Genomic DNA, 25088 nt, shown 5'->3' on the forward strand with positions numbered 1-25088 from the left:
ACTGCAACGGAACTGCGTTGCTAGGCAGCAGTTTGGGTCCATGTTTACTTCCTGTCAGCTGATGTTATTCACATACACTGCAACAGGAAATAAACTGGGACACATTTAGAATGTGTACATTTAAAACCGTGTAATGGTCTAAATATTGTATATTTGTGACATCACAAATAGACAGAAATCCTAACAGCTTGTTTCAAACGCACATTTCTGAATATGGGCTGTGTGTGTTTCTCCGTATATTGAGCGTTTTGATAGTTTAACAGTATTTATACAGCACTTAAACCTGCTTTGTAATATAAAAGACATAGAGCAACACATATGTGATGAAACGAGATTGGGTGGAACATTTGAAACATGAATAAATAAATAAATGAAGAGAAAACACACACACTACAAATAAGACTGTTTTTGAAAGATGTCCTACATTGTGGCAGGAAGAATATAACAGAATATGAACATGTTTGTTTGTTGTTTGTTTATCTATGAATTTACCTGTGTGTATGCAAAATGTTGCCATAATAAGAGTTAGCCTATTAATAATTAAACAAACCTAAAAAAAGTATATGCACAAAATGTATTTATGTATTTAAAGGAAGATATTTTGAATGAAGTTCATGAGTAAATTTGCACCTTCAAAATACATGAGAAATATCTGAAGTCAAAACTTAACTGGACAACATGTATGATAAAATAAATATATTTCACCTCATTAGACGTAGAACATCTTTGTTGTAGAGATCACACTTTCAACAGTGTATATCTGTCAGACAATTATTCCAACAGCATACAGGCACATGAAGCAACATTGTAGGAATCACAAATCGTAATACTGTTTTTGCATTAATAAATAAGAAGGTCAAATATATCGAAAATAATGATATTTTATCCGGCAGATAATAAACCATAGATTAGGTCGAGGGCTTTATACGGCATCCTGATTGAATAGGCTTTTAACATGATGAGCCTCCACTGTCTGCTGTGTGCAACCCATTACAATGCTCGTCGCTGAACACTGTGTGGCGCTGCTGGACACTATCCATCATTCTCTTTTAAAACATCATCTTTTCATCACCCTATTAAACACCATCCTTTTAGCCATCATTCTTTTACTTCTATCTATCTACCTATTTATATTTATTTTCCTTTATTTTATCTTATTTTTTTTAACCTTGCCTTAATTTGATTTGCACCCTGACTGACAGCTAGCCACCCCCCACCACCCCTCACAAGCGCACACACACAGTCACATGATATTGATCTTGCCCAGTTATGTTGGCTTTTTAAAAGTTTTCTTTCTTTCTTTTTTTTTATTTTTCTTTATTTATTTGTTTATTTGTTTATTTATTTATTTATTTATTTTTATTTATTTTTATTTATTTAATTTATTTTTCTCTCCTTTTTCTTTATCCATATTTAATTTTTTTTTATTTTGTTATGAGGAAAAGGAAGAAAGAGAAAAAAAGGAATATATATATATATATATATATATATATATATATATATATATATATAAAGAAGAAAAAAAACGAGAAAAAAAAAAACAAACTCCTCAACTGGCCGGGCATGGGCCATGATGCCTGACCACCAACTGGGCTCCTCCTCCATCTCCTCTCTCCTCCGTCCAATGATTTCCTATGTATAGAAAAGGGCATAAACCCTGAGCTATCAACCAGGCTCACGAATTGACACTATCAAATCAATAGCTGGATGTCTCAAAACTTCCTACAGCTGAATAAGGACAAAACTGAAATTATCTTATTTGGGAAGAAAGAAGAGAGAATTAAGTTTGCTAATCATCTGAACACAAAGTGACCTAAAGCAAAGGATGCTGTCAAAAATCTTGGTGTTTTAATCGATGGCAATCTCAGCTTCAATAATCATGTGAAACCAAATCAGCTTTTACCACCTTAAAAACATAGCTAAACTTAGAGGTCTTATGTCAAAGCATGACCTGGAAAAATGTATCCATGCTTTTATCTCGAGCAGAGTCGATTACTGCAATGGTCTCTTCACGGGCCTATACCTAAAGAGACAATCAAACAGCTTCAGATGGTGCAAAATGCAGCTGCTAGAGTTCTAACAAAAACCAAAAGAACTGATCACATCACTCCAGTACTTCAGTCTCTACACTGGCTCCCAGTAAGTCACAGAATTTACTTTAAAACACTACTGCTTGTTTACAAATCACCAAAGGGGGTAGGTCTAAATTACCTTTCAGATATGCTTCAGCAGTACACATCTACTAGACCTCTAAGGTCACTGGGAAAAAATCTATTAGTAGTACCCAAGGTCAGAAGGAAACATGGTGAGGCTGCTTTTAGCTGCTACGCTGCTCATCTGTGGAACGAACTTCAAGATGAGATCAAAGATGCACCAACAGTGGCCACTTTCAAATCTAGACTCAAGACCAAACTGCTCTCAGACGCTTTTCTTAATTGATCAAATGCTGCACTTTACTGTCTTCTGATTGTTTTTCTTTATTTTTTCTTTTAACTTATACTTTTATATTGTTTATTCGTTTTTATCTTATGCACTTTGTGCTGTTTTATCTTGCTTTTATATATGTAAAGCACTTTGAATTGCCTTTGTGTATGAAATGTGCTATATAAATAAACTTGCCTTAATTGCCTTGCCTACGATACGAGTACAGCACATGCGCAGTAAAATCTGGCCTGACAACAGCTTTAGTTACACTGCGCATGTGTCATACAGACCCATGTCCTTCCTTGTCCTCACCTCCTTCAACAGGCCTTGCTCTAGTAATACATCACGGGCTGAACACATCGGGGAACCGGAAGTGTCCTATTATGGGACGGTGGCTCTCACATAAACTTCCGGTAGGGTGTGAGCTGGAAGTGAAGTCTCTCTATCAGGAATTAAAAGGCTAATATCTTCTTCTTCTCCACACGGTAAGCCTCTCCGGTGTTTCCCCGGTAGCTCATTCTCATTTAACCATAATACACATATATATGAACCATAATAACAACTGTTACATTCAGTTTACACGCTGAGCTGTTACATTCAGTTCACGCGCTGAACTGTTACATTCAGTTCACGCGCTGAACTGTTACATTCAGTTCACGCGCTGAACTGTTACATTCAGTTCACGCGCTGAGCTGTTACATTCAGTTCACGCGCTGAACTGTTTCTCAACTCCTCCAGAAAACAAGATGTCCAAGTCTCTGAAGAAGATCGTGGAGGAGAGTCGAGACAAGAACATCCCGGAGGTGGATATGTGCGACAGGAGCATCTCCAACATGCTGGACATCCCGGGACTGTGTAAGACAACACCATCTAGATGTCCAGTAGTTGAGGCTTTAGCTATAGTGTGGTTGGTCCAGTTAGTGTCCTCAGGCCTGCTGCTGTTAGAGGAGGTGAGCCTCAGGAGACTCCTCTCTATGTCCTCCTCTTGGTGATGGAGAGCTTTGTAATGGTGGTAGATTCGTACAGGTATATCTATGTTGAAGACGTTTTAATTGCATAGAAAGCCCTTCTTCTCCTTGTCTCTGAGATCACCAATGGCCAGATTGAAATTCCCTGTCGAGGTCATTTTTAGTCCCAAATATGTGTAGTTGTGTGTTTGTTCTATATCAGTTCTATCTCTCTCTCTGTCTCTCTCTCTGTTTGTCTCTCTCTCTCTGTCTCTCTCCCTCTCTCCCTCTCCCTCTGTATATATACAGTATTCATATGTAAACTGTATATGTAGTTAGTTGTCATCAGTTGCAGTGCTGCTGTTCTGACTTGATGTTCCGTGTCGTTTCAGTCACTCTGTCCAACATCACTCAGCTGGTCCTCAGCCACAACAAGCTCACAGGTAAGAAGCTTCACCTCCGTCCAGCTCAAACTGTCTGTCACCTTCCACATCGGGCAGGAGCTGAGTCACATGATGAGGTTTAACTGTTTGTTTTTAATCATAATAAATAGCTAAATAATGTCAGCATCCAAACCCTGATCCTTATGCTACATGATGAATATGATAGTGGTTAAAAAAAGGGATTAGAATCAGCAGAATTAAAAAAAGAAAAGGCTATTACTGTTTAGGGATGTGCATTCCAAGCAAAAATACTATTCGAATTCACTGGGAATTAGTAGATTATTGCCGCATAACCCCCAACATCATGACTCATCCCTATTACTGTTACAACAAAAAGGCGAGTGTTGAAACATCTAAGACAATACAACATGTTCTCGTCCCAACTCATCGCATACCGCCGCTTTGTCACGCCCCTCGGCATCACTTTATCTTCAGCATTAAAAGCACTATTGTTCGCCTTGGCGGCATCGCTTTAGATTTAGGCAACAAAACCAGTATGTTAGGTTTAGGAAAGAACTACATGTTTGTGTCAGAGCATTTGATTTATTGATTGCTGTCCGGATGTAATGAGAATTTCAACAACTATAACAAAAAATTGTTTTTGAAGAACACTACCACACTTAGCTTTAAATTAGTTCTTTAGGCAAGGCAAGGCAAGGCAGCTTTATTTGTATAGCACATTTCAACAACAGGGCAATTCAAAGTGCTTTACAGAAACATTCAAGAACATTACGACAAAGTGCAAAAGATCATTAAGACATAATTAAAACAGTTATAAAAACATAAAAACATTAAAACATTAAAAATTAGAAAATAAAAACAAGCTAAAAATAAAAGCTAGGATAGAAACTAAAATAGCGTAAAACACAAACGAGTAAAAGCTCTAGTGCAGTGTCAGATCATTATCTGGTTTAATGAAAGGCAGCCGCAAACAGGAACGTTTTAAGCTTTGTTTTAAAAGAGCTCAGAGTTGAAGCGGTCCTGCAGTTTTCTGGGAGCTTGTTCCAGATATTTGGTGCATAAAAACTGAATGCTGCTTCTGCATGTTTAGTTCTGACCCTGGGGACACTAAGCAGACCTGATCCAGATGACCTGAGAGGTCTGGATGGTTCATAACATAGCAGAAGATCGGAAATATATTTTGGCCCTAAACCATTTAGTGCTTTGTAAACCAGCAGCATTCTCTGAGAGACAGGCAGCCAGTGTAGAGACTTCAGAACTGGACTGATGTGATCCACTTTCTTGGTCTTAGTGAGGACTCTAGCAGCAGCGTTCTGAATCAGCTGCAGCTGTCTGATCGATTTTTTAGGAAGACCAGTAAAGACGCCGTTACAGTAGTCAAGTCGGCTGAAGATAAATGCATAGACTAGTTTTTCCAAATCCTGCTGAGACATCAGTCCTCTAATTCTTCTTATATTCTTCAGGTGATAGAAGGCTGTCTTTGTAATTGTCTTTACATGGCTGTTAAAGCTCAGGTCAGAGTCCATCACTACACCAAGGTTTCTGGCTTGGTCCGAGCTTTTTAACATCACAGATTGTAGGTGAGCACTAACCTTTAATCTTTCCTTTTTGGCTCCAAAAACTATGACCTCAGTTTTGTCTTTGTTCAGCTGAAGGAAATTCTGGCACATCCAATTATTGACTTTATTAGTTCAACTGTCATATTACAACAATGTACTTAAAGGGGACATATCATGCTCATCTTCAGGTTCATACTTGTATTTTGGGTTTCTACTAGAATATGTTTACATGCTTTAATGTTCAAAAAACACATTATTTTCCTCATATACTGTCTGTCTGAATATACCTGTATTCAACCTCTATCAGAAACGCTCCGTTTTAGCGCCTTGCAACGGAATTATGTTGCTAGGCAACAGCTTGGGTCCATGTTTACTTCGTGTCAGCTGATGCCATTCAGATACACTGCAACCAGGAATAAACTGGGACACATTTAGAATGTTTACGTTTAAAGATTTGAAATTGTCTAAATATTGTATATTTGTGACATCACAAATGTACAGAAATCCTGACGGCTTGTTTCAAACGCACAATTTATGAATACGGGCTGTGTGTATTTATCTGTGGATTGAGCGTTTTGATACTTTCACAGTATTTATATATCACTTAAACCTGCTTTATAATATAAAAGACATGATGATCTCACTTTTTACAATATGGGACTTTTTAATATACTTCATTAAGTAATACATTGACTACGTCGAATGCTGTGCTGTACTGTGAAAGTCCCCCATGCCAATTGAGTGTGGGAATTCCATCTTTGCCTTTTGAAACAGGAACAGTATATGTAACCAAAATAATCTGAGGTCAAAGCTCCACTTACGAGCTTTTTGCAGTGTTCATTTGCACGGTCTTCTTCAGTGAATGGAGCTGTATCAGGTGTCATCACTTGGATCTTTTGGTCACGTGATAGCAGGCGGTCGTATATGGGGTAGACACCCTAACTCCTGTCTTTGGCATTGGATGTGGTGTTGGATCCAGTGTTTAGGTTGTACCAGCACCAGGACTTGTTGGCTCTGATCTAAAGGAACATCTGCAGAACATCCCCGTATACAACCACTGGGTATCCTGTCACTGATGTTTAACACCTGAGACAGCTCAGATAGTTTATGAGAGTCACCGTTTGCTCACGTGCTTCTGTCATAGTTTTAATACTTTCTGTGGAAAAAGGAAGAATGTACATCTTTAATAACAGTTGAATGGAGTAGAGTGATGCAGTGGTGTTTTGTACCAGCAGAGGTCACCACAGACCATCACAGACTCACGCTAACCTGAGTTTTTACTGTGTTATGACACAACAACGTTTTGTTTGTATATTAATAAAGTATAATTTCTGTGCCGTTTGAATATTGAACGGGAAGGCTCATTATAAATATTATTAGAAAAAGTGTACTATTAAGAACATCATGTTGTTTTTTGTGGGGTTATTTTTTTAACTCTAACATATTTTTCTTCTTGTGCTTCTCTTATTTTCTGGGAAAGCAGAGCTGGTCAGTCTTGTGAACAATAACGGTCTGCTCATTAAGTAACATGATTTCACTTTCTTTTAGATCTATTTCATTTATTTTCAGTTTCCAGAAACATTTTCCTGACATTATAGAGATTAAAACACATGATAATGTTAGAATTTAAAGGTCCCATATTATTAAAAAAGTGAAATTTTCATGTTTTTTTTATTACAAAGCCGGCTTAAGTCCTACATAAATACTGTGAAAGTATTGAAAAACTCAATCCACAGGGAAATACACACAGCCCGTATTCAGAAACTCTGCATTTGAAACAAGCTGTCAGGATTTCTGTCCATTTGTGATGTCACAAATATACAATATTTAGACCCTTTACACAGATTTAAACGTAAACATTCTAAATGTGTCCCAGTTTATTCCTGGTTGCAGTGTATGTGGATGTCATCAGCTGACAGGAAGTACACATCGACCCAAACTGTTGCCCAGCAACGCAATTCTTTTGCAGTTTTGTTGCAATTCCGTCGAAATGCGCTAAAACAGAGCGTTGAAGACGGAGGGTAAATACAGGCATATTCAGACAGACAGTATGAGGAAAATAAAGGGTTTTTTGAACATTACAGCATGTAAACATGTTCTAGTAGAAACACAAAATACAAGTATGATCCTGAAAATGAGCATGATATGGGACCTTTAAACTCAACCAATACTATTCCATTTCTACTGAATAGTGCCTGAATGCATCATGATGTAAATCACCGGCACCTCCTGTGTTGAAGTCAGCAGGAGGAGAGTTACTTAAAGTTCGCTGTTAGCAGCCGGTAAGCAGCACAGTCCTGCACGAAGCTAACAGCTAACAGCTAACGTTAACTTGCTCTGGTCTTGCTGATTTCAACACAGATTTGTTGTTCTCAGTGTATCATTGTCAGGGAAAACACAGGGTGCGTCCCCTGGACTCATAGATGGTGAGTTTACTGCATTCCAAACACATTTTCTATCGTCTCCCGGTAGGACTGGACAGCATCAGTCTCGAGCCCTGACGGTACCTACGGTACTGCAGAAAAACAAGTACCGTCACATTTTCACAATTTTTGTTCTCTTGACATCCCATAAAAGGACACCATTAGACCAAACACATCAAAACATGAAACTACTTGTTAAGGTGGAAGTTTCTATTTTATTATCATCAGAAAAAATGAAAGAATGAATCAGAAATGCACCTTTCTGTCAGCGCGCTCTGATTTAGTGAGATGTTCACTTTGGTGTGTTTTCTAATCTGCTGCTGGAGATGAAGAGATTACTCACATCTCACATTTCTAGGTTATTTATAGCCCAGATCAGACAGAAATGGGGGATAACATAATTGGCGTAGTTACCCACCTGCAGGTACTCTAAACGAATGTTCAGTAACTCCAGCCTTAAGGTAACTGTCAACTAGGGATGCACCGATACCACTTTTTTTCAGACTGAGTACAAGTACAAGTACTTACATTTGGGTACCCGCCGATACCGAATACCGATACGAGTACTTCTCTGTGCCAGAAGACCCTCGTTAACAGCCAGCTGGAGGGTGTGAGCGACACACGGCAGGCTGGAGAGTCCCGCATATGAGGCGGTGTGCCGCGACCGGCTCTAGGTCGGCTTGGAAAGGCTCGGGGCGAAGGTGGCTCGCTGTCGCAGCTTTACAGCGCTCCCCGCCCGGACCTCGCCGCACCGTGGACAAAGGGCTCGCTGCGCCTTCTCTCCCCGCCGGGGATGACGGTAGTCAGGAGTTCAGGAGAGGAAAGTCTTCCATTAGAGGGGAGAGAGGGAGAGCTTCTGCTGGCTGCTGCCCAGTGCCAACATGCCTTCCACCGTAGTCATCATCAGCACTAAATGTCACCTGTCGTGTCCCCGTCTTCAAACCGGGCTGTAGGGGCCTTCTTCCTCAAACGCACCAACATACAGGCTGATAATCCAGCAGCTCCCCAGGTCACACTAACACACAACAGGACAGAGAAGCCCATATGGAAATCAATATCATATACTGTACGGAGGACATTATAAATACTGTAGGTTTGTCCACCTGGACAGGAGGTTGTGGTGTTCCATTGATTGAGCTCTGGTCAGTGGCCCACAGACGGAGAGGCCGGCTAAATGAAATTGATTTCTGACATCTTCGGCGAACCAGCGGGACCTTTAAAAGCAGACAGAGTCTTTCCTGACTTTCAGACACACCGTGGACCATCTATCTGTTGGCTGTTGTACTGTAAGCACTGGCATTGTGACCCGGGCTGCAGGGTTGCTGTGTCCCTGTTCCACTCCATATGCTGTAGGGGTTCTACATCAAGACAAGCTTTTGATTTCAACCTCAAAAGCAGGATTGGCGATTCTGAGTATGTGTTTTCTCTCCACCCATCGCCTACTTAGGCTTGTCTGAGACAGAGAAACGACAGAACTGGAAAAATCCTTCTGCTTCCGTGAAGTCCCCGGTGTGGCAACATATTGCTTTCCCCGTGAATTACATTCTAGGCTACATGTGGGTACCATATAGAGATGCACCGATACCAGTATCGGGTATCGGGTCCTATACTGTGCTCATGTACTCGTACTCGCAAACTCTCCGATACAATGGCACCGATACCACTTTAAGGTGATGCGCCCGACCCCACTCGGCCGGGATCCCACCTCAGCCGGCGCATACCGGCCCTCACTTTCATTGCACCACGGTGTTTTGCTTGCACCCTCTGACTCGCGCATGCGTTAGACTCCTTGATTCATGTTTCAAGACGGGTCGGGTGGGTTGCAGACATCGCCACAGACCCCTGCCGCCTTTTACGTGGGCCAAGCTCCGATCTGGCGGCACAACGCAGTTGGGGCGCACTGAAAACAGTCCGCACCGGGTCGTCCCCGGCGGGGAGAGAGGGCGCAGTGAGCCCTTTGTCCACGGTGTGGCGAGGTCCGGGCGGGGAGCGCTGTAAAGCTGCGGCCGAGAGCCACCTTCGCCCCGAGCCTTTCCAAGCCGACCTAGAGCCGGTCACGGCACACCGCCTCGTATGCGGGACTTCCCAGCCTGCCGTGTGTCGCTCACATCCTCCAGCTGGCTGTTAACGAGAGTCTTTTGTACTTGGTCTGAAAAAAGTGGTATCGGTGCATCCGTAAAAATTATGTTTTAAATTGACAAACATCATATGTGTGATTCGTGGCGCAATTCAAACGAGATCAAAAAATGGTTATCTCTAGCCGTTGACTACCGTTCATATTTTTTTCTTCTTTGTGTGTGTGTGTGTGTGTGTGTGTGTGTGTGTGTGTGTGTGTGTGTGTGTGTGTGTGTGTGTGTGTGTGTGTGTGTGTGTGTGTGTGTATGTGTGTGTGTGTGTGTGTGTGTGTGTGTGTCCACCAAATGCCAGTTTCTGATAGAAACAGACTGGACTGAGAGCATGTGTACCTTACTGTAGATGATTATGATATGATTAGATATGAGTGGCACACTGGGTCCAACAGTCTTACAGTTTATACATTATGTATTTTACATCTTCATGAGGTTAAAAAAATCTCTGGTGTGTTTCTGCACACACACACACACACACACACACACACACACACACACACACACACACAGACACACACAGATGGAGCTGATATAGTATCAGTATGCCCAGACCTCACCTCTCCAACACTCATTCTCCAGGCAGCATTCAGGTCAGGGCCTGGTCGCCGGTTTACTCTTTTCCTCTTCCTTCCACTGCTTCCATCTCTTTCTTCTTCCATTGATCAGTCTGATAATCCCATAAACTTCCTGCTCTTTGTTATCAGCCCATTGATCTGTGGCTGCAGACCGTAGGGGAATAGAACTGCAGATGGAAGTGAGAAGAGAGAAACTGCAATATGTGTGCTGTTCAAATGTCACCACGTAGAGGCCGGGCCGACACAGCAAGCTTATTCATTACAGGAGGTTTGTCAGAACCCCCGCAGCGCATGGTGATGAGCTGGTTGTCAGGAGTTGGTGCTGTTGATGAGTGCTACCCACGCTCTGTGTAAAAAGCTATGAACATCTTGAAGAAGTGTGTATGTATGTGTTTTTTCCAGCGGTGCCTGCTAACATCTCTGAGCTGAAGAACCTCGAGGTTCTGAACATGTTCAACAACCAGATTGAAGAGCTGCCTACTCAGATCAGCAGTCTTCAGAAGCTGAAACACCTCAACCTCGGGTATGTCACTCTCACACACACACACACACACACACACACACAGAATTAGCAAAATATACAGAAAACATACAGAATTGTAAGTTGGTAGTTCAGTATTTTAATGGCAGACTGAGGTTGAAGGCAGATGCGAAAATAAGTGTTTTGAGTTTACCTTTGAATGAGTCGACTGAGGTAGCCTCTTGAATTTGGGTAGGAAGACGATTCCAAAGAAGGGTTTTATTTATTTATTACCTCCGCCAAGGTTGAAGGCCTAGGAAGTAGGTTGTGTTTTCACTGGCGTTGGTTTGTTGGTTGGTTTGTTGGTTTGTTGGTCAGTTTGTTGGTTGGTTGGTTCTGTTTGTTGGGTTTTTGTTTGGTTTGTTTTTTGGTTGGTTGGTTTGTTTGTTGGTGTGTTGGTTGGTTTGTTGGTTGGTGTGTTTGGTTTGTTGGTTTGTTTGTTGGTTTGTTGGTTGGTTTGTTGGTTGGTTTGTTGGTTGGTTTGTTGGTTGGTTGGTTTGTTTGTTTGCTGGTTTGTTTGTTTTTTGGTTTGTTGGTTGGTTGGTTTGTATGTTGGTTTGTTTTTTGGTTTGTTGGTTGGTTTGTTGGTTGGTTTGTTGGTTGGTTGGTTTGTTTGCTGGTTTGTCCGTTTGGAGGATAACTCCAAAAGTCTGTGATGGATTTGAATGACTTTTTTTGGAGGGAGTGGGTGTGGCACAATGAACAATCCATTAGATTTTGGTGGCGATCCGGATCATGAAATTCGGGAATTTTTTCTAATTACTCCACTCAGCCTGTGCATTAACACCACAGGCTTTAGGACATGCGCAGTGTAACTGATGACGCATCATGACGCGTCACCCTGCCTCTTTCCTTCTGCCTGCATAGAGAGAGGGCCAGAGAGAGAGTGGGGGGTGGAGGGAAGGGGGGACACACACCTGTAGAAGCGGCATTGGATGGTTTTGGTCTAGTTTTTCAAGTAGACAGGTACTGAATTAAACACGTCAGTCAGTGTTAGATTGAAATTGTCAGTGGCTACAGCTGTTCTTTTGGACCTTTCTACTGGATTTGGTTCATAAGGCTGTATAACAAAGAGAGCTTGTTTAAACTGTGGTTAACTGCAGGTTTAATCAGACTTCAGTTTGATCCTCAGCTAAAGCCCACTTCATTTCCCTTTGCAGTGTGCCATCACCAGCAATTTTCAACATAAGTAATACTCAGACATTCATGACAATCAATGTACACATACTGACGCCAACAGTTGTTCTTCATTCTGTGTGTAACACAACAAATATAAACTAACCCGACGTCAAAATGACATGGACGTGTGTTTGTGCGTGTGTGCAACAAATGGGCGGGGGAGGTTCAGCTCCTCACCTGTTGGCCAGAAATGCTTCGTGTGCGTGTTTAGATACGAGTGCAGGCTTACACAGGCGGGGTGTCAGTGACAGGAGGATTAGGAGGAAGCCTTGGTGTGTATTGATCCACAGACAAACATCATCTGGATAGTGTAAGCCTCACACTGCTATTCAGGCTGTGTATTCACTTTTCATCCTCTGTTTGTTTTTCTCTTCTGTGTGTGTGTGTGTGTGTGTGTGTGTGTGTGTGTTTGTGTGTTTATCAGTGTACATGCTTCTGTGTGTTTGAACCGTGTAAGTGCTTAATCTCATTTGTCAAACACACATAATAGAATTGAAATAGAATAGTTGTCCTATGACCTGTCACACAAACACACACATTGCATATATGTGCATAAACTCAGCTGGTGTCTCTTACATCATCAAATCCTCCCTGTCTGCTCATCAATCTGTCCAGGCATTGCTTAGCTGGACACTCACTGACGTGGGTGATGTTAGTCCACAAGGACATGCAGCGAACAAACAGCACAAACCTGATCACACGTTTGGAAACACAGGATCTAGATTTAGGAGTATGGTCGCACACTTTAGATCAGGGGTGCACACACTTTTTCAGCATGCGAGCTACTTATAAAATGACCAAGTCAAAATGATCTACCTACTATAAAAATGCAAAACATATATTTATTTATAAATATATTGAGTATTCTTTATATGTACAATATATGTTGGTGTACCTTGCATAACTGCATGAACCCATATTGTACAATATAACTCTGTACATTTTGTCATTACCTTACTCTGATGACTTGCACTGAATGGAATCAGCCAGGGATGCATAGTCCGGACAGTAGCTGCTGATAGCCAGCCTCAAGCACACTTCCAAATGATCATCAGTCAAGGTGGAACGGTATTTGGACTTAATAATCTTCATGTGGGAAAAGGCTGACTCGCATAAATAAGTGGAGCCGAATAATGCAGTCAAGGAGGTAGCACATTTCCTCATGTTGGGGTACTTTTCCTCTGTGAGTAAGTTCCAGAACTTTTTTTTTTTTTTTTAAAGCCATGCGATCTACCCACACTACCTTTGCGATCGACCGGTAGATCGCGATCGACGTATTGGGCACCCCTGCTTTAGATGATTTCTGTAATTGATTAAAGCTAGGGATGCAAGGATACCAGTATCGGGCCCGATACTGTGCTCATGTACTTGTACTCGCAAAACGCCTCCGATACATCGGCACCGATACCACTTTACGGCAGCGTGACGTTAACCTCTCGTCACCATCTTTCAGGTCCTATCCTTCTCTTTATACAGCCATGGTCCTATCACATGCTCCACCTCCCCGACCGGCGGGCGAGATGAGCCGCCACTTTTTTCAGACCGAGTACGAGTACCGAGTACCGATACGAGTACTTCTCTGTGCCAAAAGACCCTCGTTAACAGTCAGCTGGAGGGTGTGGGCGTCACACGGCAGGCTGGGGAGTCCCGCATACGAGGCGGTGCGCCGCGACCGGCTCTAGGTCGGCTTGGAAAGGCTCGGGGCGAAGGTGCTTCCCGTGGCCAAAGTGTCACCGGGGCGGACTGTCCTTAGTGCGCCCCAACCGCGTCGTGCCCCCAGGGCGAGGCTCGGCCCACGTAAAAGGCGCCAGTAGTCTGCGGCGATATCTGCAACCCACCCGACCCGTCTTGAAACACTGACCAAGGAGTCTAATGCACGCGCGAATCAGAGGGTGCTAGCAAAACCCCGTGGCGCAATGAAAGTGAGGGCACCTGAAGAGACACAGGAGAGAGAGCAGAAACACACAAAACATCCTTATAATGATTGCATTTTGTCTACTAACCCTAAATAGGTTTATCTTGTACCATTGATTGGAACATTCTGAAATGAGGCAATCATTTGGTTCAAGAAAATGTCACTTTGTCCTTAAACATCGGCTGAAGTTGAATGGAAAGCCGTTAAAAAGGCAATGAAGTGCATTTTTTACAGCGGTGGGTTTGTGTGTGTAATGTATGTTTTATATATATATATATATGTGTGTGTGTTTGTGAGTGTAATGTATGTTTTATATGTGTTTGTGAGGACAGTATGAACCGTCTGAGTGGCCTGCCCAGAGGATTTGGTTCACTGCCGGCTCTGGAAGTGTTGGACCTCACCTACAACAACCTGAACCAGAACTCCCTGCCTGGAAACTTCTTCTACCTCAGTGAGTGCACACACACACACACACACACACACACTCTTACACACACACACACACACACACACACACACACACACACACACACAAACACACTGCTCTGACAGTTGTGTTTATCCTAGAGTAAAGGACAAATAATTACAGTTTCCATCCATCCATCATCTGCAACCGCTTATCCTGTTAAGGGTGGCGGGGCTGACGTTGGGCGAAGGCAAGGTACACCCTGGACAGGTTCTCCAGACTATCACAGCTCTGACACAGAGAGACGGACTAATTACAGTTTACAATCTTTCATTATGTCCTCAACAAATCAATGTATTGATGGGGAAAATCGGGAGTTTCACTGACTAGCTGAGTAGCTGCCCACTGTAGCCAATAGTTGGCCCTTTGGGCAGTAGTTGACTTATTGTTGACAGTATTATTTTAGCTAGCATCACCACATTTACAGTATATACTGATAAAGTATATTATTTTGGCTTCTGTGTACTAAAACATTGCACCTCACTACCTACCTAAAAATAAATGATTACATTCCCCAAAATGTTGCTTAGGGATGCACCGATACCACTTTTTTTCAGACTGAGTACGAGTACAAGCACTTACATTCGGGTACTTGCCGATACCGAGTACCGATACGAGTACTTCTCTGTGCCAAAAGACCCTCGTTAAAAGCCAGCTGGAGGGTGTGAGCGACACACAGCAGGCTGGGGAGTCCCGCATACGAGGTGGTGCATCGCGACCGTCTCTAGGTCGGCTTGGAAAGGCTCGTGGTGAAGGTGCTTCCCGGGGCCGTGGCCAAAGTGTCACCAGGGCGGACTGTCCTTAGTGCGCCCCAACCGCGTCGTGCCCCCACGGCAGGGCTCGGCCCACGTAAAAAAGGTGCCAGGGGTCTGTGACGATGTCGGCAACCCACCCGACCCCGTCTTGAAACACGGACCAAGGAGTCTAACGCACACGCGAGTCAGAGGGTGCAAGCAAAATCCTGTTGCGCAATGAAAGTGAGGGCCGGCGCTCACCGGCTGAGGTGGGATCCTGGCCCCGCGGGGTCGGGCGGACCACCGGATCGTCTCGCCTGCACCGTCGGGAAGGTGGAGCGTGAGCGCGTGCGGTAGGACCTGAAACATGGTGACGAGAGGTTAGTGTCACACTGCCGTAAAGTGGTATCGGTGCAGTTGTATCTGAGACGAGTACAAATACATGAGCACAGTATCAGACCCGATACTGGTATCGGTGCATCCCTAATGTTGCTGTTTTGTCAAGAAGGTCATCATCTACTGAACATTGATACCTGGGAACTGTAGTAAGTTGTTATTGATTTGGGCATCATTGTACTATAGCCCATTGTATCTCCATGGTGACGAGACTAATAGATGAAATTAGTGCTTCCTGGTAGTCAGATGGCGGTGTATTAGTGTAAAGAGAGCGGTCTAGACCTGCTCTGTATGAAAAGGGTCTCGAGATATCTTCTGTTGGGATTTGACGTAGAGGTGTCGCGATATTCTGGTAGTGATAACCATGATATTTAAAAAAAAAACTCACGTTAATAATACACATACTGTATGATAATATTATGTAAATAACCCAGCGCCTCTCAGATCACATCACATTCATACAGGGACATACATGAAATGTGAGCATTTAACCCATCCTAAGCATTAAGGGTTCAGTGTCTCGCTCAAGGACACTTGGGACAGTCAGATAGTAGGAGCCGGGGATCAAACCTCCTACATTGTGGTTAAAGGACGACCCGCTCTCTCCCCTGAGCCACAGCTACCCCCTCCCTACACTCGTATTTCTAGTGTAATTCATTTGCCAAAAAAGAGACAAAAATGCACAATGAACAAGATGAATTTGACTGATAGCATTATTATTTAATTTTTTCAAATTTTCTTTAGATATCACGATAATATCGTTATCGGGAATTATTCTGGCCACAGTAATCCTGTTGTGGAAATCTGCTATCGTGACGGCCCCTAATTTAAAGCTATATCAATAATATTGACTTGACTTTCTAGAGTCTCCGCTGGTTGCCTAGCAACCTCACGCAGGGGGCGGGGGAATTCATTGTGAAAGTCTAATTTTATTGAAACATTACAGCCTGTAGGCTCCTGTACTTCAACGAAACAAAAAGAAATCACCTTGAGATCTTTTCTTTTTCAGCAGCGATCAGCTGGACAGTAACCACTAAAGACAGCGTAGGCTGAGTGTCCGTATAGCGGTTTTCTTTGACAGAAGAGCGCTGGCAGGGTGCTGGGGAGCACTTCATCCCAGCACTTCATCAAAAAAGCGCTCCCAGCGCCTGTCTGAGAAGTTAAGATATTTCCTACTAGAAGCGCTCAGAGCAGCTCTGAAACAAGACGCTGGGTGCAGCACTTTTTTTTTATATATTGGTTCCGTATTGTAGACATTGAGATTTTCATGTCTTTTTTTATTATAAAGCAGGCGGTGCTATATAAATACTGTGAAAGTATCAAAATACACACAGCCCGTATTCAGAAACTTCATCTTTAAACATTTTTTGAACATTAAAGGTCCCATATCATGCTCATTTTCAGGTTCATATTTGTATTTTGGGTTTCTACTAGAACAAGTTTACATACTTTAATTAATAAACTTTATTTTCCTCATACTGTCTGCTTGAATATACCTTTATTCACCCTCTGTCTGAAACGCTTCGTTTTAGTTCATTTCAGTGGAATTGCAATGGAATTGCAATGGAATTGCGTTGCTAGGCAACAGCTTGGGTCCATGTTTACTTCCTGTCAGCTGATGTCATTCACATACACTGCAACGGGAAATAAACTGGGACACATTTAGAATGTTTACGTTTAAAACTTTGAAATGGTCTAAATATTGTAGATTTGTGACATCACAAATGGACAGAAATCCTGACAGCTTGTTTCAAAAGCTCAGTTTCTGAATACGGGCTGTGTGTATTTCTCTGTGGATTAAGTGTTTCGATACTTTCACAGTATTTATATAGAACTTAAACCTGCTTTATAATGTAAAAGCCATGAAAATGTCACTTTTTATAATATGGGACCTTTAAAGTATGTAGACATGTTCTAGTAGAAATCCAAAATACGATATTGAACCACTAAAATAAACATAATGTTTCTACTTTAATTGTCATTTAGTAGTGAAGGACTCATCAGAAATAGTAACAGAACATGTATAACATGGCCCAACTCCAACTGCCAGTTCCTATTCGTGCACGCTTTGAATTGACCTTTACAGGTTAATTACTTATCAACTTGAATTCTCGAGGGGGCAGACCATTAAATAAGCAAAATAGAAATAGAAATAAAAATAACAATCGGCGATGGACTCAGCCCGTCGCAGATATATTCGTCTAATCGCCCCCACGAGACAGTTTGCAATTGATCAAGGTAAAAAAAAAAAAGTTGAACGAAAAGAAAAGAAAAAGAAATCCGTCTGGAGCCGCAAAACATTTGAGCATTGTGGTAACACAGTTTATAGTCTAAGTATATAAGTCTAATGCAGTGAGGGCTCAACAAGAAAAAAAATCGCAGATTTCCATAATAAAGTCATAATATTACGAGAATAACGTCATAACTTTACGAAAAAAAAGAAAATAACACGTAAAATGACTACTTTATAATATTATGACTTTATTCTCATAATATTACGACTTCTTTTTCTCGTAAACTTACCGACTTTATTCTTGTAATAGTATGACTTTTATTCTCAAATGTATTTATTTTTCCTCAATGTGGCCCTCATACTCCGTCGTACCATAGACCTACAACAATGATAAATAAAAATTAAATTTAAACAAAAAACAGTTATTCATTTCCATGTTTAAAAATCCACAGGGAGCCACTGGAGAGGAGCTAAAGAGCTGCATGTGGCTCCGGAGCCGCAGGTTGCTGACCCCTGGACTAACCCCTAACTTTTAGAGAATTAATGCTAAAGAGGATGTAAATAGAGTTTTGGTTTCTACCGTGCCCACCGATGTGAGGCTCAGCTGATAATGATCGGATGCAGGTGGCAACAGAGGTGACGAGGTCACGGGAAGAAGAGGAGCCGGGCCTCGGGCTACATTACTCATATACAGTGTAATATTGATTTCACATTAAAAGATGAATAGGACTCCACAGCATCTATGCAGCATTTTTGGCTCCATGTTGTAACAGTTCCACGAGACAACATTGTCAGCTCCTCTCTCAGCTCCACACAGAGGCCGCTGACCCTTTTCTTTTCGCCGAACGTTGACAAAGCTGTCTCGCTGTCTGTTGTCTTTGCCAGACAGCAGAAGGTCTGTTTAGATTGATTCTGTCCAGTTTGTGAGGCTGTATTATTAATCAGGCTTGACTGGTGGTATTGATCAGATTCCAGTCTGGTTAGGACTAACAGAGATGCTTGTTTTGCAGCCACCCTCCGCGCTCTCTATCTGAGTGACAACGACTTCGAGGCCCTGCCTGCCGACATCGGGAAGCTGACAAAGCTGCAAATAGTAAGTTAATGTCGACGCGTTGCATCGTGAACACATGAATTAAAAGATGAAGTAGAGGGACTGAAATTCGGCTATGACAGAATTTAGTTTGCATTAAATCCGACTTGGGGCACTAGTTGAACAGGGAAAATGATGAATTAAAACCAATTCATTCATTAAGTCTCAGTTCTGAAGGTTGCTTCTGAGTTTTTGTGTACAGTGACCATAATGTTTCATACACACAAACCACATGATCAAGTCCTTTTATAAATAAAAGGTTTAATAAACTACTAACTACACACAACTTATAACTTCTATTAACATACAAATAAAGTGACTATGCGCTGATGCACTGAAGACATTAATGAACAATCTGAGTGAAGGAGGATGTATCAGAATAAGTCTGTCAATGATATATTTGGCAGATGTATTAACTTGTGGAAACACACTGGTGGCCAATCAAATTGAAATTAGAACATATCAGATCTCTGTGGACTGATTAGGATACGGTGGTCAAAGGTCAAGGTCACTGTGACCTCATGTCTGTACCACTCTCATGAATGTGATATCTCCGGAACGCCTTGAGGGAATTTCTTCAAATTTGGCACAAAAGTGTACCTAGACTCATGGCAAGGTGAGGCGAGAGAGACCGTTTCAGTGCACTGAGCATTGCACCTGGACAGTGGATTGTCAGTGTCTTGAGTACAAACTAGAATTGGAGAAAACAATGTTGTGTGTTCAGTTCTCTTCTGCTTTTTTCCTCCCGTCCAGTTGAGTCTGAGGGACAACGATCTCATCTCGTTGCCTAAGGAGATCGGGGACTTGGCTCAACTCAAAGAGCTTCACATCCAGGGCAACAGACTGACTGTCCTGCCCCCTGAACTTGGTACTGTCCACACACACGCACGCACGCACACGCACACACACACACACACAGTGGGCAGAGGGCAGTATTACTCATATTACCAGGTGATGAGTGTACTCAGTTCTTTGTCCATCTGTCTGCAGGTAATCTGGATCTGACTGGTCCGAAGCAGGTGTTTAAAGCAGAGAACAATCCCTGGGTCACTCCCATTGCCGACCAGTTCCAGCTGGGCGTCTCCCATGTTTTTGAATATGTTCGCTCGGAGACCTACAAGTAGTAAGTACTGACACTAACGCACAGCCAACACGCGACTCCTGAACTTTACTCTGATCATTAACAGAATATATATATATATATATATATATATATATATATATATACACACACACTCGGTACAGTCCAAGTGTGTGTGTGTGTGTGTGTGTGTGTGTGTGTGTGTGTGTTTGAGCACAGACAGTGTGAGCAGTCTCCTCTGTGGTGTTGGAGGTTAGCAGAAGGCTGCTATTAATTCTTTGTTCCAGGCAGAAGGAGATGCTGCAAATCCCTCTGTGTGAATGCTTCAAAACTGCTGCTCTGAGGCGAGCTCTGGAACTGATCCCTGCACTGTGTGACGGTGTGCGAGTGAGACAAAAAAATCCATTCTATGTTATGTTTGCATACTTGTATGAGCGATGTGTGTTGGGGGGTGAGTCTTTCATCATGTGGAGAGAATGAATGTGGTGTGAATTGTTGTACAGTTGTACATTTTACCCTGCAGGAGTGTTAAAGCCAGTACTGTTCTGCAGATATTACAAGAACTACAAGAACACTTTATTGTGACTGATCACACACATCTAACACAAATATCCAACTCTTTGGATGGTGCACCTTCTGGTCGCTCACTGTAGCAAGACTGCTACTACTACCGTGGGGTTCCCTCATGGCAAACACACTCTTTAATTTACGGCTGATCACACACTCTTTTTTAACACAGATTCACAACTTGTAATGCAGTTCAAACATGACTCTTTTTAAGCTCTCCGGTCCACAGCACCGCCAGCCTACAGTACGTGTCCCCCATCTGCGTGTGTGTGTGTGTCTCAGCCATCGGAGGTCCAGAAACAATACTGCTATTTAAGGGAGAGAGTGTGATTAGACAATGAGCACCAGCTGTGTCAATCACCTCACCTGACCTCTCTGCTCTCATGAGCCTCCACCACACCTCTCTGTCTCTCCTGCAGCTGGATAACAGCCATGCACCACAGAAACACAAACACTAAAGCCGTGGGCACACTGCCCGCATCAGGCTCGCCTGACGGCAGCGTTGCGTCGTGGCCGCGTGATGCACACCTAGGGTGTTAACACTAGACGCGAGTTAGCTGCCTGTCGGGAGCGTGTCTGCTACCTGTCAGCTGTGTTTTTGCTGCTGCTGACAGCCCTTTCTTTCTACATAGAGTTTGCCTTTTAATGGCCATTTAACTTCATGATAAATATGATTTATATTTATTTTAGACAGAGAAAGGTTCAGAAACGTGTGGTAATTAGTAAATAATAGTAATAATCCACAATTAAAACTCCGCACTGTATTCATTTATGATGCTTTCCAAGTCACTGCTTGTTCCACATCACTGTCCGGCACATATTTCAGAATAAAAGTCTCGTGTTAACAAATGAAGGAATTCTGTGCAAAGAAAACACGCTTTAGGGCTTTTATTTCGAAATGAAAGCAGGATGTGTTGATTTAAACCCCAAACGTTATCAATTCTTGGAGGTCTCAAAGTGACTGCGTGTTTTCACAGCACTGACTGCTCATATTTCAGAATAAAAGCCTCGTGTTAACAAATGAAGGGATTCTGACTATAGAAAAAACGCCTGAGGGCTTTTATTTTGAAATGAAAGCAGGAAGTGTTGATTTAAAAACAAGTTTACTTAACTTTACTTTTTTTTCATCTCCGTAACATATTCTACAGATAAACCTCGAAACTGTAGTAAAGTCTTGCTGGTATGAAGTTAATATACAGTCACTAGATCCCTTTCACTATCTGTGACATATTCTACAGATGTCCAGACATGGAAACTGCAGTAAAGTCTTGCTGGTATGATGTTAATATACAGTCACTAGATCCCTTTCACTGTCTGTGAACGTGCGTCTCATGCGGGCAGTGTGTCCACTCTAACCTGTTAACATGGACGCCGAAATAAAAAAACAACACGCCACGCGAGACTCACGCGAGCCTGATGCGGGCAGTGTGTCCACCACTTAAGGCCCAATTCCAATCTGGCCCCTACACCCTCTCCTGGTACGTGTCCACAGGGGCGTTTTTTATCGCGAGTGGACACGACGCTTCCCAACATTGGACGCTTGGTGTGCTATCCCTAGAAACAAGGCACCCGGCTCCTGATTGGACGAACGCTTTCCCGCCGTTGGTTGCTGCTCCCAGCTTTCAAACCGGAACCAGTATGGAGGCTCGTTTGGAAACTTTCTTCTCTTATTTCACGAAAATAGCTCACCAAAATGTGTTTCTGAAAACATTTGAGGCGAGAAATAAGCCGTGCAGTTGCTGAATCTGTCTTTATTTTGGATCAACAACGTTTATTTTAAAAGATTCTCGGGAGTTTCGAGAGGTGGCGAGTCGCGTCAGACGCCCGTGATTTACATAAAGTAGACGAGCCCTCCACTTTATGCAAATAAGGAGCGGGCGTCGCGACGCCTAGTCTCTCGAATCGCAACGCCACGCTACCAGAATGCATTGCGCGGCTGCTTACATAGACAATGAATGGGGGGCGTGAAAAGCACGGAGGCTGTGGACACGTACCCTCCCTTTCCGTGGTGGAGTGCACTCCGTTTGTAGTCACACTCACAGCTGAATGAAGCACCCTTCTTTAAGGTGGAGGGGATCAATACAGCGGCCACTTTGGGACGAACTTCCTTCTCCCCGTTGGGGAGAGTAACGTTTTGCTCCCATTCTAGAATATAAATTTAAATATATAAAAATAGAGAAATCATAAGAAAATATAAAGAAATATATATAACAGTGCAAATAATACTGCTGAAAAATAGGATCTATGCAAATAATATGAATGCATGCATTAATAAAAATGCAAGAATAGTGTAAAATAAGAATATTAGTTAGATTATTGCATAGCTGAATTATTACACTAAATTATTGTACTGTTCAGTCAGTATTGCACAGTTGAAGATATGATAAATTATGGGGTTATGGCTTTTGATAGGGGTAAAAATAATAAATATATGTTGTGTGTTATATAACCGTTAACCGAACCTCGTTAACCGATTATTAACCGTTAACCAACAAGATTTTTGCCCCGTATGCAGCGGTGCGCCAGCTGCAGTGTATGAGCACAACAGACAACTGAGTCCTCAGTTCACCCGTCCGGGAGCGTTAACTTAGCAGCCACGATGCCGCGTGTAGTGTCGCCGACATGCAGCCACTTTCCACCGCTTGTCCGACAAAACAGTGTGGGTGTTTGTGCTACGTTAGCATCTGTAGCTCTGCTGTTAGCTTCGTGCTCCCCGTAGTCACACACATACGCTCTATCAGCGTAGCGTAACTTCAGCAAGTTTCCGACAGACCGTGTGTGCGTTGTCGGTGGCGTTATAACTGTGTACGTAGGTGTAGCAGACAGCGTGTGTACAGTTTATTTGTCGGTGAATAAATGCTACGAGGCCACAACTCCTCCGCTCAAGCAAGCTATAGACTGGAGCCAACTTCTTGTATCTGTAACACCGGCTCCGCCTCTTAAGGTGGACCAGCTTTTCTCCTTTAAGTGACGAGTTTTTCTCAGCTTTTTAATTAATTATTAATATTTCTTTTAACCGTTTTAACCGATAGCGTTAAGACGCTTAATGTCGGTTAAACAGTTAATTATTAACATCCCTAATGTGAACACAGTGTAAGAGAAAACAGGCACATATGGGTCAGCGGAAAGCAGCACAGTTGAATCCAGTAGCTCAGTGGGAGGGTCGCTGGTTCAAGTCCCGCCCGCGGACCAAGTACGGACTGTGAACTGGTAGCTGGAGAGGTGCCAGTTCACCTCCTGGGCACTGCCAGGTTGCCCTTTGAGCAAGGCACTGGACCCCCAAATTGTAATCATATATACATATATTTGCATAAAGCAAGCATATCTGCCCACTCCCATGTTAATAAGAGTATTAAACACTTGACGAATCTCTATTTAAGTTACATTTTGAACAGATAAAAAAAATGGGCAATTCATTTACGATTAATGGCAATGAAATATTTCAATCGATTGACAGCTCTGGTTTAATGACGAGCAGATCAAATGCACCAGTCGCCCGTGTCCATCAGGCTGGATGATGGACTGCCTATCTTTGTGATCAATCACTGTCAGCGTTAAAGCCAGCACTCATAAAAGCAACACATGCATATTTATCACTCATCAATGCACTTGCAAACCACAAACACACACACACACACACACACACACACACACACACACACACACAAACGTCATGTTCTTCAAATGAGCTCAAATGAGAGGCGCCCCAATGGCACGGTGGTTGGCGATGCCACACGGCTGCACCGTTGGATTCCAACTGGGGACCTCTGTTGCATGTCATGCCTCTCTCTCCCCTATGTTTCTCTCTTCACTCTCAAAGGCAGAAGGCCAAAAAATATTCTATAATAAAAAAGCTAAAATGACTCGAATATTAAATGAACGAGATATTGACAGACTCTCTACATGATCGATGAGGCAGGAAAACAAGATGGTAATAGTGGTAGTCAAGCTTTGGTTGGTTGATTTTTTTATTTTTTAGGCTGTATTACCCATCTGGGTACGTGAGGATGTCACGTTTATGACACAATGTCCTAAAAATCAGATATCTGAGCCAGCACCAGGCACCAGCCAGCCAGCTGATGAACTAAAAGTTTACTTACTACATGCTTTAATGTGACAAAAAAAGTGCATAAACAAAATTAGGGATGCACCGATACCAGTATCGGGTATCGGGTATCGGGTCCGATACTGTGCTCATGTACTCGTACTTGTACTCGCAAAACGGCTCCGATACAACGCCACCGATACCACTTTACAGCAGCGCAGCGTTAACCTCTTGTCACCATCTTTCGGATCCTCACGCTCCCTCTTCCCGGCCGTTGCGGGCGAGACGGGCCAGTGGTGCGCCGGACCCCGCTGGGCCGGGATCCCACCTCAGCCGGCGCGCGCCGGCCCTCACTTTCATTGCGCCAAAGGGTTTTGCTTGCACCCTCTGAGTCGTGCGTG

At 42.8% G+C, this 25088-nt stretch overlaps 1 protein-coding gene across 1 annotated transcript in view; it reads left to right on the forward strand.

The window, feature by feature from the left end:
* Positions 1-2757: 2757 nt before the first annotated feature.
* The window catches only part of rsu1 (Ras suppressor protein 1), a 36644-nt gene continuing 14313 nt past the window's right edge, over positions 2758-25088 (forward strand). Inside the window, exons 1-8 of the mRNA XM_037756956.1 lie at positions 2758-2909; positions 3163-3279; positions 3764-3814; positions 10864-10984; positions 14408-14526; positions 18915-18997; positions 19748-19862; positions 19985-20117. Of these exons, the coding sequence (XP_037612884.1) occupies positions 3171-3279; positions 3764-3814; positions 10864-10984; positions 14408-14526; positions 18915-18997; positions 19748-19862; positions 19985-20117 (731 nt within the window). The 5' untranslated portion in view covers positions 2758-2909; positions 3163-3170. The remainder of the gene's footprint in view (positions 2910-3162; positions 3280-3763; positions 3815-10863; positions 10985-14407; positions 14527-18914; positions 18998-19747; positions 19863-19984; positions 20118-25088) is intronic.

The sequence above is a fragment of the Sebastes umbrosus genome, chromosome 21, assembly GCF_015220745.1.
Source record: "Sebastes umbrosus isolate fSebUmb1 chromosome 21, fSebUmb1.pri, whole genome shotgun sequence".
Taxonomy (NCBI): Eukaryota; Metazoa; Chordata; class Actinopteri; order Perciformes; family Sebastidae; genus Sebastes; species Sebastes umbrosus.